This window comes from Melanostigma gelatinosum (assembly GCF_949748355.1).
Source record: "Melanostigma gelatinosum genome assembly, chromosome: 16".
NCBI lineage: Eukaryota > Metazoa > Chordata > Actinopteri > Perciformes > Zoarcidae > Melanostigma > Melanostigma gelatinosum.
Window position 1 is genome coordinate 3,755,800 of NC_136649.1, and position 15,966 is coordinate 3,771,765.

Below are 15,966 nucleotides of genomic sequence, written 5' to 3' on the forward strand. Positions count from 1 at the left end.
CTTGCTCGTCGTCTTTGCTTTTATTGCCAAAATGTCTCGATCAAACTAGAGCAGCAGGAAGCAAGAGACGGGTAAGAGAAAAATGTCCTCGGCATGCCAACACTGGCCCCCAGGCTCATTTGAACGAATTAGTTGTCGCCACGCTTTTGCACCATGAGCCATCCGTCTGTATTTGGCGACAGCGTGAACAACGCTTCATTGAGGTGAAACACATTAAATTAGCATGTTGAACAACAAATGCTGCAAGAACCAAATGTGATTTCAATGCTGTAACCTTTAGAGGAATAACTCGGCGGTTTGGGAAATTAACTTATTTTGCTGTCTGCCTGAGAGTTGCATAAGAGGATTAATACCACTCTCATGTCTGTACGTTCAATAAGAAGCCGAAGCTGGCAGCCGACAAGCTCAGCTCAGCTTAGCGACTGTAAATAGGGAAACCGCTCGTCTGGCTCTGTTCAAGGACAACAAAACTTGCATACCAGCATCTCTTAAGCTCACTGACTAGCATATTGTGTGTCGTATGTTTAATCTAAACTGAACTAAACTAAAAAGCAGGCAATCCCCGTCTGTGTGTCCTTTGCATACGACAAGAACCGTTCACCGGTCTACTTCACACTCGTGTGTATTGCTGGGGACCTGAGGGAGTGCAGTGTCCAATTTGGTGCAATTCGGACACGTGATGTGTTCAATATTAATAAAGTTGGAATAAACAAGCGAGCGGGGGCGGAGCTTCAGATCTCTGCAGAATGTAGTCTGCTTCACTTTAGCTGCTGGATTTGCTAATGTTAGAGTCAAACTCTTCTTCACTTCCCTGGAGTCAACCAGCGATGAACGGTTTTCGACAACGCCGCAAGCAGCTCTTCAGCTGTTTTCCGGTCTTTGTGCTAAGCTCAGCTAAAAGACTGTGTGTTTTCCGTACAGATGTGAGGTTGGTATGAATCATCTCACTCCCAGCCACAACTCGTAAACTGGTGAGCGGTTTCCCCAAAATGTCAAACTATTCCTTTCATTTTGTACATGACCTTTTTATTGTTGTGACACTTTGCAAACAGCTAACTAGATCAGGGTCAGGGTGTTCATTCAGAAATTCAGAAGTACGAAGCTCTTCGAGGATGAAGAGGAAGCTTATTATCCAGGTGTTTGTTGAGAGATTACCGTTGGTTTGATAGCAGGTTACTGAGGCCAGGCGACAAAGCCCCAGCCTAGTTCACTCCTTTGTGTTTTGACACCAGTGACACTGCTAAATGATTTGTATTTGTTCTACAGCGGGACAAAGTGTCATCTGGTATAATTCCTTAATCTGGATTCCTTTCCTTCTCTTTCACAATGCTGTGGCTTCACCATGACAACTGGCAACCAGGTCACAGGAAGTGGGTCAACCGAAGCTGACACAAAGAATAGGAGACCTTTCCATGAAGGCAAGGAGGTGTTACTGGATATACTTTACCCTGTATGCCAAACCATTACACAACCATTACGTATGCCTCGTGGTTTGAGATTTCGGAGGACTTCATTCGAGCCATGTTTTTTCATTTGCATGCAGATCAGAGCTTGATTGCAGTGGGATGTCGAGTGCAATTGCAACTCATGGTGTGTTTCAGGTTTCATTACAAATGCAAAAGAAGCAAAAACCAGGGCTGCTTTAATGTAACTAAATCAAACCATATCTTGTGGTTCCATCATGGTAGTGTTCCCTGTTTTTCTCAGAAGGGAAGGCAGTGTGTCCATTGCTCTGGACAATCCACAGAAGACACTGTCCACAAGTTTCATTGGGACTATTTCTTAGGTAGAGAGGGAGTGCCATTGAAAACGTTTGGCAGTGAGGTCTCTTCAGAGTAACCAGCACATTGTTTTTTTGGAAATATACTTTACTTGGCAGTGACGACGCAGTCCAACTCTAAAGAATTGGGGCCCGGGGTGACTCAGCAGAGCAGACTGCTAGCAACCTGTGACATCACCCACCTGTCACTCAAAGAGAACACGCCTTTAATTATGCATAACTTTAATCCTTAATATATAAAACGGATTATTTACAACTCAAATCCATTCCCCGTTATAGTTGACTTGAACAGGTAAATTAGCTATAGAGTCAAATCCGTGGCCATTTGAGGAACTGCGGGGTTTTTTTGTCACTTCCACGTTGGCTTCATTTCGCAGCAGCGGAGGTTGCCGCTTGTGGTGAACATGGTAAACACCGACTAAACTTGCATGTTAGCATTGTCAATGTGAGCATGCTAACATGCTGACGTTAGCATGTTGCAGAAAGCACAGGTGTGCCTACATACAACCTCACAGGGCTGCTAGCATGGCTGTGGACGTGATGACAGCATGTTGTGTTCGGACAGCAGGATTCTTACTTTAGACCTGGATTTGAGTCCCTCCATATTTGCTAAAATGAGTCTGCTGTGAACAATGTGCATGAGCTTGCTGGCCAAAACTCATGATATTCAGTGTGCAACTTTAAGTACTTTAATTTATTCAGTCTTTAACAGCCTATCGTGTTCTTTTATGTCCAACATAATTATTGTATGTCTATGCACCTTTTTAGTCAATCAACATTATGTACCATAAGTTAATGTGGTTAATGGTACAACCATGACACCTTCAATGTGAAGCAGTGAGCCTTCTCCTCGTTCCGTGCCCCCCCCCCTGCCAAAAAGATCAAAGGAGTGAAATGTGCAGACGCGGCCTACTCCCCGAGCTTCATGCCAACCCAGGAAAGCACAAAAGATGGTCCTGTGAAAAGATGAACCAGAGCGAACCAACTGTGGGCAACTCAACCCTGAAAGAAGAAGGAATGATGAGTCAGCAGAGAGCCAGATTAAACAACTCTCATCACTCCAGGAACAGAGCTGGCAAGTGGGGCAGCTGCATGGTCAAGAATGTCATAACAACTAGGGCTATGTGTAACAAGTGTATGTGGTTTCCTGGCTTTAAAGGCTGCATTACAGCAAAGTGATGTCATTTTTCGAACTTACCAGGCTGTTCTAGCGTTTTACAATTGGTTATTAAATCCAAATATTTATCAAAAATCTAAGTATTTTCTGAAAGACAATCAACCCTACAATATTGTCACAGTATCGATATTGAGCTATTTTGTAAAAAATCGCGTGATAATTGATTTTTCCCCGTATCGCCCGGCCCTTATAGCTTGATATAATAGACTGGAATAAGGCTTTAATGTAGTATTTAGATAATTAGTTATGCGAATGGGCTTATACTGGAAGTTTTTGTTACTTTTATCAGTATAATTTAGGAGGTTTTATCACCGATGAGTGAGTGCAGAGACAAACTGAAGCAACGACACAACACACAATGGAGCTGCACCATATCGCAACCGTATCACCATGACATTTCAAACACTAGAAGGGCACTCAGTGCAGACCTCCGCCAAGGTCGTCGCTACTCAAATAAATAACAATCCATGTATCCGCTTCTTGTGATTTGGATCCGCTCCAAAGTATAGGTTTCTTGGCACATGCTACAGCAGAGGTCTTCAACGTTTTTCAGGCCAATGACCCCCAAACTGATAGAGAGATGGAGCAGGGACACCCGACTATATATGTTGTATAAAATAGTGTTTTATATTAAACTGGGCCTAGTACCGTGTATAAACATACCTCTTTACTGTGCATTCAATACTAAGCTATTCAAATAATACACAGGTTGATATATTCATGTCTTTATTTTAAACACTGACATTTATAAACATACCTTGTCAGCTGATGCCAATATCAACATTGTCAATTGCATGATAATCCTGCATACAAGCTATTCAAAACAACGTTTTTATTTTAAACATAAATGTGGAAATGAAAAAATGAGTGATGGCTTATTGGTGCCACTGCCATGCATAAACATACCTGTTATCTTGCATACAATACTGAACTGTTCAAATAATGGACACATTCATGTTTGGGGGGGAAAAAAAACCATTGTCTTATCAACCAAACATTTCGCAGACCCCCTGCAGTACCTCTGCGGACCCCCTGTTGAAGACCTCTGCTACACCATTCCACCAAGGTTCATGGAAGTCGAGCCGGTGGTCTTTCTGTAATCCAGACAAACAAACCAGCCAACTGAAGCGAAAACATTACCTCGTTGGTGGAGGTGATAAGCAGCTATATCAGTGGCGGCTGGTGGAACATGTTCTAGGTTGGGCCATCCTATCAATTTCAGCAAACATCCCAGGATGATTTAATGCAAACAAAATGTAAGTATCAAACACGCATTATTACTTGGCAGTTAAATATTTAACATGTATTCCAACGCGAAAACAATCAGTAAATAACACTTATATAATATAATATAACATGTTCATTTATTGAGATGCCCCTATGGACCTTGTTATAGGAGGTAAAGATCAGGAGAAGTAAACATGAAGTGTAATTATGAATACTGATGTTAAATTAAGCTATGATGAGTTTTCACTGTTAATTTAACATCTCTATTACATGTTGATGCCTCCATGACCAAGTTAAGCAGATGAGACTGAGGACAGCTATGTAGAAGAAAAGATGTTCACTTTGCCTAATATGTAGCTTGACAGAGTTCTCATGTGTGTCCTGGTGTTCTCATGTTTCCTTACCTCCTCATCCCTCACTCCCTACCCTGGTGTTCTCATGTTTCCTTACCTCCTCATCCCTCACTCCCTACCCTGGTGTTCTCATGTTTCCTTACCTCCTCATCCCTCACTCCCTACCCTGGTGTTCTCATGTTTCCTTACCTCCTCATCCCTCACTCCCTACCCTGGTGTTCTCATGTTTCCTTACCTCCTCATCCCTCACTCCCGTAACTGTCCGTGCTGGATCCGTCCCCGTTGTTTTAAAAAGCTAAATAAATGATTAGCATGACGTCATCCAGCTAGCCAAACCTGTCTGGTGTACAGCTAGTACAGAAGCTCCGCATGTACTGCTTCCCTTTCCCGCTAGTCTGCTGTCTGATTGTGAGGTCAGGCTGATCTGATATCAGCTCTTTGGCTGCAGAATCTCCGCCAAAGTTCTCCTCTCAAACGGGTCTTGGAGGAGGAGTGCTCGCGCTGGTGTGGGCGCCTGTAGAGACTTCTCCTGACGAGAACGCGCAGCGAGGGGGGCCTGATCGTTCTGGCCCCAAGCTGAATCTATTTGAGGGCGCTGATTGGCTAAATTGTATGTCACTCATTTATATCTTGAATCAGCAATTGGCTAAACTGCTTCATAGACCCGCCTCTTTTGGGCCAAAACGATCAGGCCCCCCAAGCTGCGCGTTCTCAGAGTGTCGTGCACACAGACAGAGAGGATGAGCAGAGAGCACACAGACAGAGAGCACGAGCAGGAAAAGCATATATTTTGCGCAGATATCATATTTTACACACATTACTGGGTACATTCCATAGTTCAAAAACACAAATATTGACAATTTGTATAATTTATGATGCAAAGTTATGCAACAAGAGTCACAAATTCAATTCAGATTCATGAGCTCTGCAGGAGAGGGCAAGTGTACAAAATGCATCCAAAGCAAACTAATGATAAAAGAAAACTTTAATATACTCTGAGATTATAAAGTCATGGATTTGCGACAAAAAACCTAGAAATTCTGACATTCAAGTCACAAATCGTTCTCGTAGTTGCTCCTCTGCGTCTGTCTGCATGTACTGAACTGTTCCTATTGAGGCAGCTACTGTAGGCTGTTTCCTCTGGGCCATGTTGTGTTAATGTGTGCTGTCTACACAGACACAGTCAGCGGGGTCAGAGCCTCGCGGGGCTTTGGATCATTTCGGAATGTCTCCAGCTGTTTCGTGCCACGGTACTGTTTCCCTCAAGGACACGGAGTGGTGACCAGGACACATTTGGATCTCTTATCTCCTCGTGGCAAACCGACATTCTTCAAGCTCCTCAAAGTTCTCAGTTTTCTCCGGCGATTAGCGTCCGCGTGGTTAGAAAATGTTCTGCCCCACGAGGGGGCTGCATTGTCTGATGGTGTGACTTCACTTTGATGACTCCGAAATCAAACTTAAGAGTTTAGTGATTGAACATCATGTGGTTTAATTCACACCACAATTGAACAGTGTGAAATTAGTCGTTGTTACATTTGTTGGTAAAATGACACATTGTCCAACTTTATACTGAATGGTGTGCAGTTACAAGAGGGATTGAAATCTTGGCCCATTTTTGGCCCGTCACCGCAGTGCCCAGCAGCACACGCAAATGAACGCCGCCATCTCTGGCGCCAGCTCTCCTCGCTCAATTTAATTGTGATTATGTTTTCGTAAACGCCCCTGAGTGAGCGCAGGACGAGTCATCAAACATTTTAGAAAAAAACGTAACAGAAGCTAAAGACGCTCTGACTTCCGTTTTCACTAAAACTTCCAGTTGACTGAAGTGGCCCCTCTTAAAGAAAACACGGGTTAGAAGCGCCACTAGGGACGTGAACTTTTAAAAGAAGTAACACTTTCTTCCTCATACACACATGGGTTTTTCTTTTTTTAAATGTGTGCTACTGTACACATTTTAGCATTTACAATCATCCTGTAACTGCTGCTTGTGGCCACAATGACCGCTGTTCAGAAAAAGACAAAGGGGAAGGCAGGAGTGTTTCCCTTTATTGCTGGTGGTGAACCATTCATTATTGTGCAGTAAAAAGGGTAAAGTTCAAACGGGCCGTTTTTATTTATTCCGCAATTTCTGTGTGTGTGTGGTCTAGAGAGTGAGGACATGCGTGTGAAGATAGATTACCAAGACGAGACATCAAGACAGCCGCAGTACAGAGACATCAGCCCTGTGAATGAACTGACTGTGGATGAGCCCAGTCAGTCAGCAGAGACCCACAAGACCAAACCTTCAATTTACTTTTCTTTTTTTAAGGTATTTCGGTAACATGTCAGACACTACAGCAGAAGTTAAAGTACAAGCCATGAAAGTAAGGGGGGGGGGAGGAGGAGTGTCGCACACTCAGCAATCTTGTTGATGTTGAAGAAGTCCTGTGAGGCCAAAACATCACCAGAATGAAACAAATGCGTGTGAAGCTTTTCAAGTCCTGTGCAGACCAGCTGTGTGGGATAGTGGAGCACGTCTTCAACCTGAGCCTGAAGCTGGGGGGAATGCCACAGCTGTGGAAAACGCACCCCAAGGATCCCAACAGCTACAGGCCGGTGTCACTGACACTGATGAAGACCCTGGAGAGGCTGGTCCTTGTCCATCCTGGTGAGCCCATCAATGGACCCACTTCAGTTTGCCTACCAACCTGGCATTGGGGTAGATCTACCTTCTACATAGATGCCTCTCTCACCTGAAGCACTGTGAGAGTCGTGTTTTTCGATTTACCTCACAGCATAAATCCTGGACTACCTCACCAACCGCCCACAGTATGTGAACGGGAGTGTGAGTCTGACCTGGTGTCCTGCTGCATCCCGGGGGCTCCACAAGGAACCGTTCTGGCTCCCTTCCTCTTCACACTTTACACCTTGGACTTCAGTTCATTGACTTCGAGACGAGGGAATGCAGACTCAGCTCCTGGTTTTAGGACTCATTCCTGCAGCACTCTATTATATAAATTTTGTAACCTAAATGGTTTTTAAGGCTTTTTTTTGTTTTTAACACTAGGTAAGATGGTGCTGTAGTGTTTGAATTCATCGATAAAGTGCAAGAAAAGTTGGCTTGGTTTGCAACTTACAACAACGCACTTCCTGTCTGTGGCCGGCCGGTCCTGGTTCGGTGGCTGTGTGTGAGCCATCATCAGAGCTTTAAGTTCAGGCTATCTGTGTGTCAACACGCTGTCGGGGCTCTCCCCACTTAAAGTCACATTGACCGGAAAGTTGATGAAACGGTGAAACAGACTGTGAGCTAACAAAGACGTGGAGAGGAGCACAAAGCCATACAGCGGTACACGTGACACACGCAGCCACAAGGCCCGTAACACTGCACTGTATCTTGTGGGTGGCCATAACAATCCTCATCCTTGTCCTTCGTGAGGCCTGGGAGACGGGGGGGGGGGGGAACAATGGTGCACAGTAACGATAACAAAAAGTCCACACAGAGACGCAGACATTACAAAGGGGAGGAGAGGGAGAGGGGTAGAAACGCGGACAAAAACAGTTCAACAAAAGGGGAAGTGACTGCAGTCCAGAGAAACAATCTAACTCGGGGAGGGTTTCTACGTAAGATGTGTTTTGGGATCTTGTGATTTCCGACCGAGCCTGATAAACATCCGTTGAAAATGAATTAGCCCAAGTGCGGGGCCCACTTCCTGACTGACCGGCATTGGGTCATAGGACGTGTGGCCCGCTAGAAACAGAAATCTGATTCGGGGCAGGGGACTACAAGGGAAAAACTGCGATGTGTGAAAATTATTGCAGATTATGTCATCGCACAACATTCCCGCTTAACCTCACTTGAACTTTCTGACCAGTGCAGAAAAAGGGCTGCGCTTTTTACTTTTTTTTGAAAATAAACTGCTCGGAAAACATGACTTCACTCACCCGCCCTGCAGAATGTCTGAATGGAAACCCCGCCGTGCGAAGAATTGATTGCATCTTGATTGTGGCCTCGAGACCTGGAAAAGATATTAAGCTGAGCCTGCAGATATGCGGTCCTCGTGAAGCCCTAAGGTTTGGATGTTAGTGCCCTGGAACCCATGCTTGTGCAACATTTCCACATGTTGTTGGGGTCACACCAACCAAATTCTTCATTTCCTCCATTTGGTAATGTCTGCTTGCAAACCAAACGTCTCTGAACGCAACCTTTGGACCAATTAGACTGTGCAGTAATGGGGGAAATATCTGGGGGACAGGAATTTGAGGGCTCTGGGTGAAAAAGCATCTTTCTGCTTCGGAATTGAAGCGCTATAAACTTTTTAAAATCCTGCATAGCATTCTCAGTAGCTTACAGAGGCATATGTTTTTTTTTTAATCATGGCAACATTTGTTTTAAAAACCTGGACAAGTATAGATATCATTTTAAAAAGCATTAATTCTACATCGACATGTGTAGCACTTGGCTGTACAGAGCAGTTGTGCCTGTGTTGACACCTTTGCCATCTCTGAGTCAACGCGTGATCTCCTTTAATCCCATCAAGCAGGTCAAGAAACTCAGTTTGGGACTGAGCAGACTGACATCGAGAGACAGTCCAAAGCAGACAGCGTGAGTGAGCACCACTGGGATCAACAGTGAGGCAGGGCAGGCCTCTTCCATCACAGCATGGAGGGGGGGGGGGGGGCTGTACTGATGAGCATTGTCATCATCACCAGTCAGACTGAAGCATAAAAGTGCTTCTGAGGTCTGTAGCAGTATGGCAGCACAAAGTCAAAGATGCAAGCTTTTTCAGCATTTATTGAGTGTTTGGACTTCCTCGAAAAAGGGAAAACTTCAAAGAACATCAACAAAAGGCTTTTAGTAACTCTTAGTAACTTACAGGCAACGTTTTTACATGAGAAGTCTGTTACTAGCTGGGGCCAGCCAGTCTTGTGAGTGCTAACTAGTTAATCTATGGGCCCTGTCTACACCACAATAGTAGTGAGACGCCTTTGCGTGGATTCAAGGTCCGTTTGAACGGTTATCTTAAGGGATCATGTGTGTGCGCAGTAAAGTTGTCCTGTCCGTCCGTCCCACCACCATGTGGTCGAGGTGACGAGCCTAAACCGGTTCATACGTGGATGGGAGGCCGGTTTGAGCTGGCTGCGTTGCCATAGCAACGAGCTCTCTATAAATACTGTGGGATCTTTTTGCCGGCTTGCACACCAGCTCAGTCTCGACGGAAGCGACACGCCAGCTTTACTTTTTTTTATCCCAGCATTCTGGTCTAATGGACACACTCTTTGTAAATGCTTTTTAAGGTGAGTTAAGGATTTAAAATGTCGTACTAACGCTACTAGCAGGGTCACGTTTTATTTTTTCTCTTTTTGATCTTGCATGCGTTTAAGCGTCAGTAAATTAATTAACTGGCTCTATCTGTTACGGCGGCTTAAGAAGGACAATTAAATAGTGGTTGCTATTGTTGCTTTTACGTCATTTTAATTCAAAATTTAGTAGCTCTTAAGTGTGTACGTGAATTACCAATACGACGTGTCCGGTGTAACAGTGGGCTGGTTAGCTAACGTTATCTAGCGATAATTAACGCTCACCAACCGGCACAACGTTAGCCTGTAATGTCGACGTCACAGAGCCACAGACCTGGGTGTGTTTGCGCGACGCTCAACAAGTTATTTAATTTTTTCAATTGGCTGCGTTAACTCTGCTAAACCACGCTACAAGTAACTTCAAATGCTGAATCGCCTCATGGCAAGAAGGGCTCTAAACGGAACCGGCATAATGCGTCGACCTCGTATATCCGTAGTCGATTGGTTCATTTTTGTGCCACTCTTTTGATGTTAAAGGCGGATCTTCTTTGTGATTGGATTAAGTCTGCGGTGGGCGGGGGTTGCACACTTGGTCCTTTCAGCGATTTGTCTGTGCAGACGGTGTCTCGTACCGTTAGTCATGACTCATGACATAATTATAAAATGGAGCGCTATTATACACTGTGTGTGTGTCCCTGAAGTCTGGTCATTTGTGCGCTAATTATAATGGTATTAATAAAATAATCCTAAACGGTGTGTTTTATTTATAGATAAAAAAAACCTCTAGTAGTATATGCATTATACATTTATATTGTGGGTGAGTCGTAGATATTTGCTGACCCAGCTTTTCCCCCGTCAGGATATGCAGTTAAAATAGCGTCAAATGCTCTCATTTACAGAATCATCAGTCTAGGAAGACGCACACTGCCTACTCAGCAGGCCCTGGCCTTGAGTCATATTTGAAGGGATTTAACTTCACCGGTGAGCCGCCTTGGCTTCTCTGCACCTGAGAAAACACCGACACTAAATTCCATCTCTTTCCTATCCAAGTAAGTGTCTCCGCTTGATTTCAACACTGCATAGTCATCTTTGGCAGATAACACTGCGACAAAATGATCAATTCAATCAAGTGACGTGTTTGTGAGAAATTACTCACACTTGTTTATCTTAGACGTTCCCATGAGTTGGGGTTAAAAATGGTAATCAAGGACACAAGAGCCGCTGAATGTAATGTGGATGTGTCCTCTCTCAGTTTACTGGTGACCAATCGAGAGGACTTCTTGTGACCATGAATACTGCCACTCCCACCGAGTTTGACTTCTCTTTCTTGGAAGAGGGCTTCTCTGCCCGGGACATTGTTGAGCAGACGATCAACGAGTCATCCATGACGGTGAGCGTCCTGTGCCGGCATTGTTTAGTGGGTACACAGAATAGCCCCGCTGGGTTGGGTGGTGAATGTCAACAGGATGCGCCTGACATCCTACACCTGTGTTCAGGTTACTGGTATTGCATTGAGTGACTGTATGTCCTTTACTTAACTCTTCAGCCCATGGTGGTGTTTATTGTTTGCAGTGTATCGTGGATGATGGAGGATGTTTTTGTTAAACGCACCTGCACCTTATTTTTCCCCACAGGATGACCGGGATGCCTTCTACATCTGTGACCTGGGAGATGTGCTAAAGAAACACCTGCGCTGGGTGAGGGCCCTGCCTCACGTCACTCCTTTCTATGCCGTCAAATGCAACGACAGCCGGGCCGTGGTCATGACTCTGGTGTCCCTGGGAGCCGGCTTTGACTGTGCAAGCAAGGTGCGCTTTGGAAACGTCTAGACGTTCTGAGAATAACGCCGCACAAAAGCTGTCGTGGCGATTAGCTGAAATTGCACTGGCAGCTCGTGTTTTTAAATTTGCTGACTGTCTGCATTGTCCCCCCTCCACCTCTAGATGGAGATCCACATGGTTCAGTCTCTGGGAGTGGTTCCAGGCAGAATCATCTATGCCAACCCCTGCAAGCAAGCTTCTCAGATCAAGTATGCCTCTGCCCATGGGGTCCAGATGATGACCTTTGATAGCGAGGTGGAACTCATGAAAGTGGCCCGCTGTCATGACAATGCCAAGTGAGACATTTTTACCATAATATGAAGACTTTAGTTTATATTTAATGTATCGGCCCGCTTCCCTCCTTTCCCCCCCACAAACTCTTGTTCCTGCTTTGTGCCCAGACTGGTGCTGCGTATTGCCACAGATGACTCAAAGGCAGTGTGTCGCCTGAGTGTGAAGTTTGGGGCCTCACTCAAAGCTTGCCGTGGTCTTCTGGAGCGTGCTAAGGAGCTGGGGCTGGAAGTGATTGGCGTCAGCTTCCACGTCGGCAGTGGCTGCACCGATCCGGAGACCTTCCGCCAGGCTATCGCCGATGCCCGCTGCGTCTTCGATTTGGGGGTGAGTTGTGACAGAAATGCATGTGCATTATGCAGGTTTTCACGCAGCAAAATTAACTGAGACTCTGATTTATGTGAACTTCAGGATGAGCTGGGCTTCAACATGGACCTGTTGGACATCGGAGGAGGTTTCCCCGGTTCAGATGAAGCTGAACTCAAATTTGAAGAGGTAACTTGCTTTTCTAATGTTTATCCTGTGCGACTAAACATATGTCTGTTTTTGACTTAAAACAAGATAAGTAAGCTGCAACAGCAGTAGTACTAGCTCATGGTCATTCCTTTTTATTATAATTCTCTTAATAATAATCATTTCTTCTAGATCACAGCAGTAATCAGCCCGGCCCTGGACAAGTACTTCCCTGCTGACAGCGGTGTTAAGGTGATCGCTGAGCCAGGGCGCTTTTATGTGGCCTCTGCTTACACACTGGTTGTCAACATCATTGCCAAGAAGGTCATCGTGGACGACGAGTCGGCCTCTGACGGTAACAGCCTTGATTTAGGAAAACACGTTTACTCTGAAAGCACATTTGTAACATTTCTCAGTATTAAAAATGATTTTATGCTTTCTTCAGAGGAAGACGAAGGGACCAATGATAAGACTCTGATGTACTACGTCAACGATGGAGTGTATGGATCCTTCAACTGTATACTCTATGACCACGCTCACTGTTTGCCAACACTACTTAAGGTAAGTGAAAGTGGAGGATTGAAGAAGTGGCAGATCTAGTCATACACGTGGGTCAGTGGGAGGTGAAACCGAGGTTGACGGTTTGTGGGTCTCCTCTCTTTGTACTAATAGAAGCCAAAGCCGGATGAGCGCATGTACCCCTGCAGTATCTGGGGTCCGACCTGCGACGGCCTTGACCGCATCGTTGAGCAGTGTGACCTGCCCGACCTGCAGGTGGGCGACTGGCTGATCTTTGACAACATGGGCGCCTACACCATGGCCGCCTCCTCCACCTTCAACGGCTTCCAGAGACCCGACGTCCACTACGTCATGTCCCGCACTGCCTGGTGAGTAGATGTCCCAAAAGCTGGACGTTTGGTAATGGATCACTTTTCTGGAGTATGTTTTAGTTTCGTTTTTTTTTAAATTGGGTGACTGTGGCTCAGTGGTAGAGCAGGGTCGTCCGCCAATCAGGATCGGCGGTTCGATCCCCGGCTCCACTAGTCCATGTGTCCTTGAGCGAGGCACTTAGCCCCTCGTTGCTCCCGTAGCTGAGCCTACGGGGTGTGTGAATGGTTGCTTAGTCCTGATGGGCAGGTGGCACCTCGCATGGTAGCATGTGTGACTAATGACATGAAGTGTTAAAGGTGCATTGAGTGGTCGGAAGACTAGAAAAGCCCGATAAAAGTACAGTCCATTCACCAGTCATTTAGCTTCTGAAGCAAGCAATGTAAAAAAAAGTCACATAAAGGAGACGACAGACTTTCATCAATCGTGAGGAACATGTTTAGATTTTCAGTGTTTCTTCAGACAATCTAACTTGTCTGTGCGTTGTCCTCTACAGGAAACATGTGCAGCAGATCTGTTCCCAGGGCATGCCAGCCCCTGCGGAGGAGTCCTGCCTGTTAGAAGTGCCGGCCTGCTGCGGTCGAGAGAGCAGCTTGGAGCAGCCCACTAAGCCCTGCCAGGCCCATGTGGTTTAAACACCTACTGTACATCGCAGCTATGTTCTCCAGCCCTAGCACCCTTTTGTTCTACATTATTGATGAGGGGTTCTGTATCTCTTCTTTTTTTTTTCTCCCCTAATGTACGTTATCATTTCAAGGCCAGTTACTTGACCGGAGAATGAGAGGCACGCGCTGCTGCACAACTTTCTGTGTTCTCAACTCAATGAGGCTGAATCACACTCAGCGTCTCTGTGTGTTTACGGAGCACCTCTGTACTCCAGCTCGTTGCTGCAGTCCCCCCCTGCAGTAGTTAATGAAGAAACTACTTTTTCCAAACTGAAACAGGTCGGGTAGATAAACCGTCTACTTCACTCAATGTTTCCCGTCACCGTAGAGCTCACAGCATGTGAAAATGTAGCAAAAGTCAAGAGGTGAGGTGTCACTCATGCTATTATTTAAATGCTAGCATAATATACCGTAGCAACATTGCTTTATTTGCTGACTGACCTTTAACGCCTGTTAACATCTGGAGTCAACTTACAAAGAGGTGGTTGGAGGGGTGATTTACATCCTCAAACATGGCTGCTATGTTTATCTTTATCTTTCCACGATCTCCACTTCTGTACAGAACCTCTCGAGTGTTAATCCTCAAGACGTCAACATTTCAAGGAACACACATTTGAATGACTCAGACAGCACTATGGACACTAAACAGCCCCACATCTGTTCTGGTCACCTGGCACTACAGGATCCACCACAATACAATAACTCTTCAGGATTAATACTTACAACGCAGGGACTCAAGCAGCAGACTGCTCCTTTCCTCTTCTCCACCTTAATATTATTTTATTTGTAACGTGTAGAAGTCTGCTCATGATATGGTTGAAGAGGTGTGAACGCCGTACATCTGAAATGGATACGAAAGAGACGGGATCGCAAAGTCATAACGCTTTCCTATGGAAACTTTTTTGAAGTTTTGTATTTTTTTAATAAATAAAGCATTAGGTGCAGAGCTGAAGAATGTGCGTTGTGTGTTTTGTAACGTATGGGACGAATTAAAGACTAGTACATTACTGCTTGTAAAGCATTATGGACCATAGAACATGAGTTACAGGATATGTCAAGAGCTCCATCTGGTGTTCACAGCAGGAAGAGCTTTAGTACTTTATCTGTACTCACAACCGTGTTTCTCACACACACGGTCATTTATTTTTGCATACCTGTGTAGAATACTCGCCTAAGTGAAACTTTTACAAACAGCACTCTGGATCACATGTGGTTGGGTATGTAAATGACCCCCCAGGTCAATCCTGACCTTTATAGGGCAACTGGATTGTTTAATGTGCCTCAATCTGAAAGACACCAAATGAACTTTGCTCCAGAGAGTCACTTCATCTCCAGAACCGCTTTCAGTGAAATCTCATCCCAAACTAGTGTTCACGTCTTGGTCATGAAATCGTTTGCCTTCTTCACAATTCATGTTAAAGCTAATACTGTATTATTACAGTTAGAAGCTTGAGCATTGGATACAAATGTGTCTGTGTAGCTTATATTTATTTATTACATATATTATAACATGTTTTTTTCAGGCTGTATTGATTTGACACTTTGGTAAATTGAGGTGTTTGTGTCTTTGTGTTGTCTTCCATCTTGTTGCAGATTCATTTTCCATACAGGACAAACTCGGAACATAGGTGCAGTTCTGCAGAAAATATAAGTTTATTTATTTATTCACAGTACACAGCCTGTCACAACGAAACACTCTTCACAGACACTACACATTCTCTTATATACGACTCATCTGAAAGATATGATATAAAAATGTAAAGATTACACACAGAAAAAGTCACTATTGACATTGTACACTACATTAGAAAGCAAAGCAAAACCATATTACAAACGTGTACCTTGCGTTTGCAAGGTAGTTGTGTCTTCATCTTAGGTTCTGTATGCAATCAGTGTGTGACGACACTGTTAAAGAAATAGTTTAGGGTTTTAGGAAATAGACTTTCAATTCACATTGTGTTAGAGCAGGGGTCTCAAACTCCCGGCCCGCGGGCCGAATCCGGCCCGCCACGTCATTTGCTGTGGCCCGCGAATC

General features: G+C 44.8%; 1 protein-coding gene across 2 annotated transcripts; it reads left to right on the forward strand.

Annotated features, from left to right (window-relative positions):
• Nucleotides 1-9,716: 9,716 nt before the first annotated feature.
• Nucleotides 9,717-14,902, forward strand: odc1 (ornithine decarboxylase 1). Of its 2 annotated transcripts, XM_079286527.1 has the most exons (11): nt 9,717-9,811; nt 10,714-10,863; nt 11,067-11,204; nt 11,449-11,622; nt 11,758-11,930; nt 12,036-12,252; nt 12,337-12,420; nt 12,571-12,733; nt 12,824-12,939; nt 13,051-13,265; nt 13,763-14,902. In XM_079286527.1, exons 3-11 carry the CDS (start codon nt 11,103-11,105, stop codon nt 13,899-13,901), a joined length of 1,383 nt encoding a protein of 460 aa, XP_079142653.1. In that variant the 5' UTR covers nt 9,717-9,811; nt 10,714-10,863; nt 11,067-11,102; the 3' UTR covers nt 13,902-14,902. The 2 variants fall into 2 exon arrangements, with proteins under 2 accessions (XP_079142653.1, XP_079142652.1); XM_079286526.1 differs by having other exon boundaries at nt 12,571-12,939.
• Nucleotides 14,903-15,966: the final 1,064 nt, after the last annotated feature.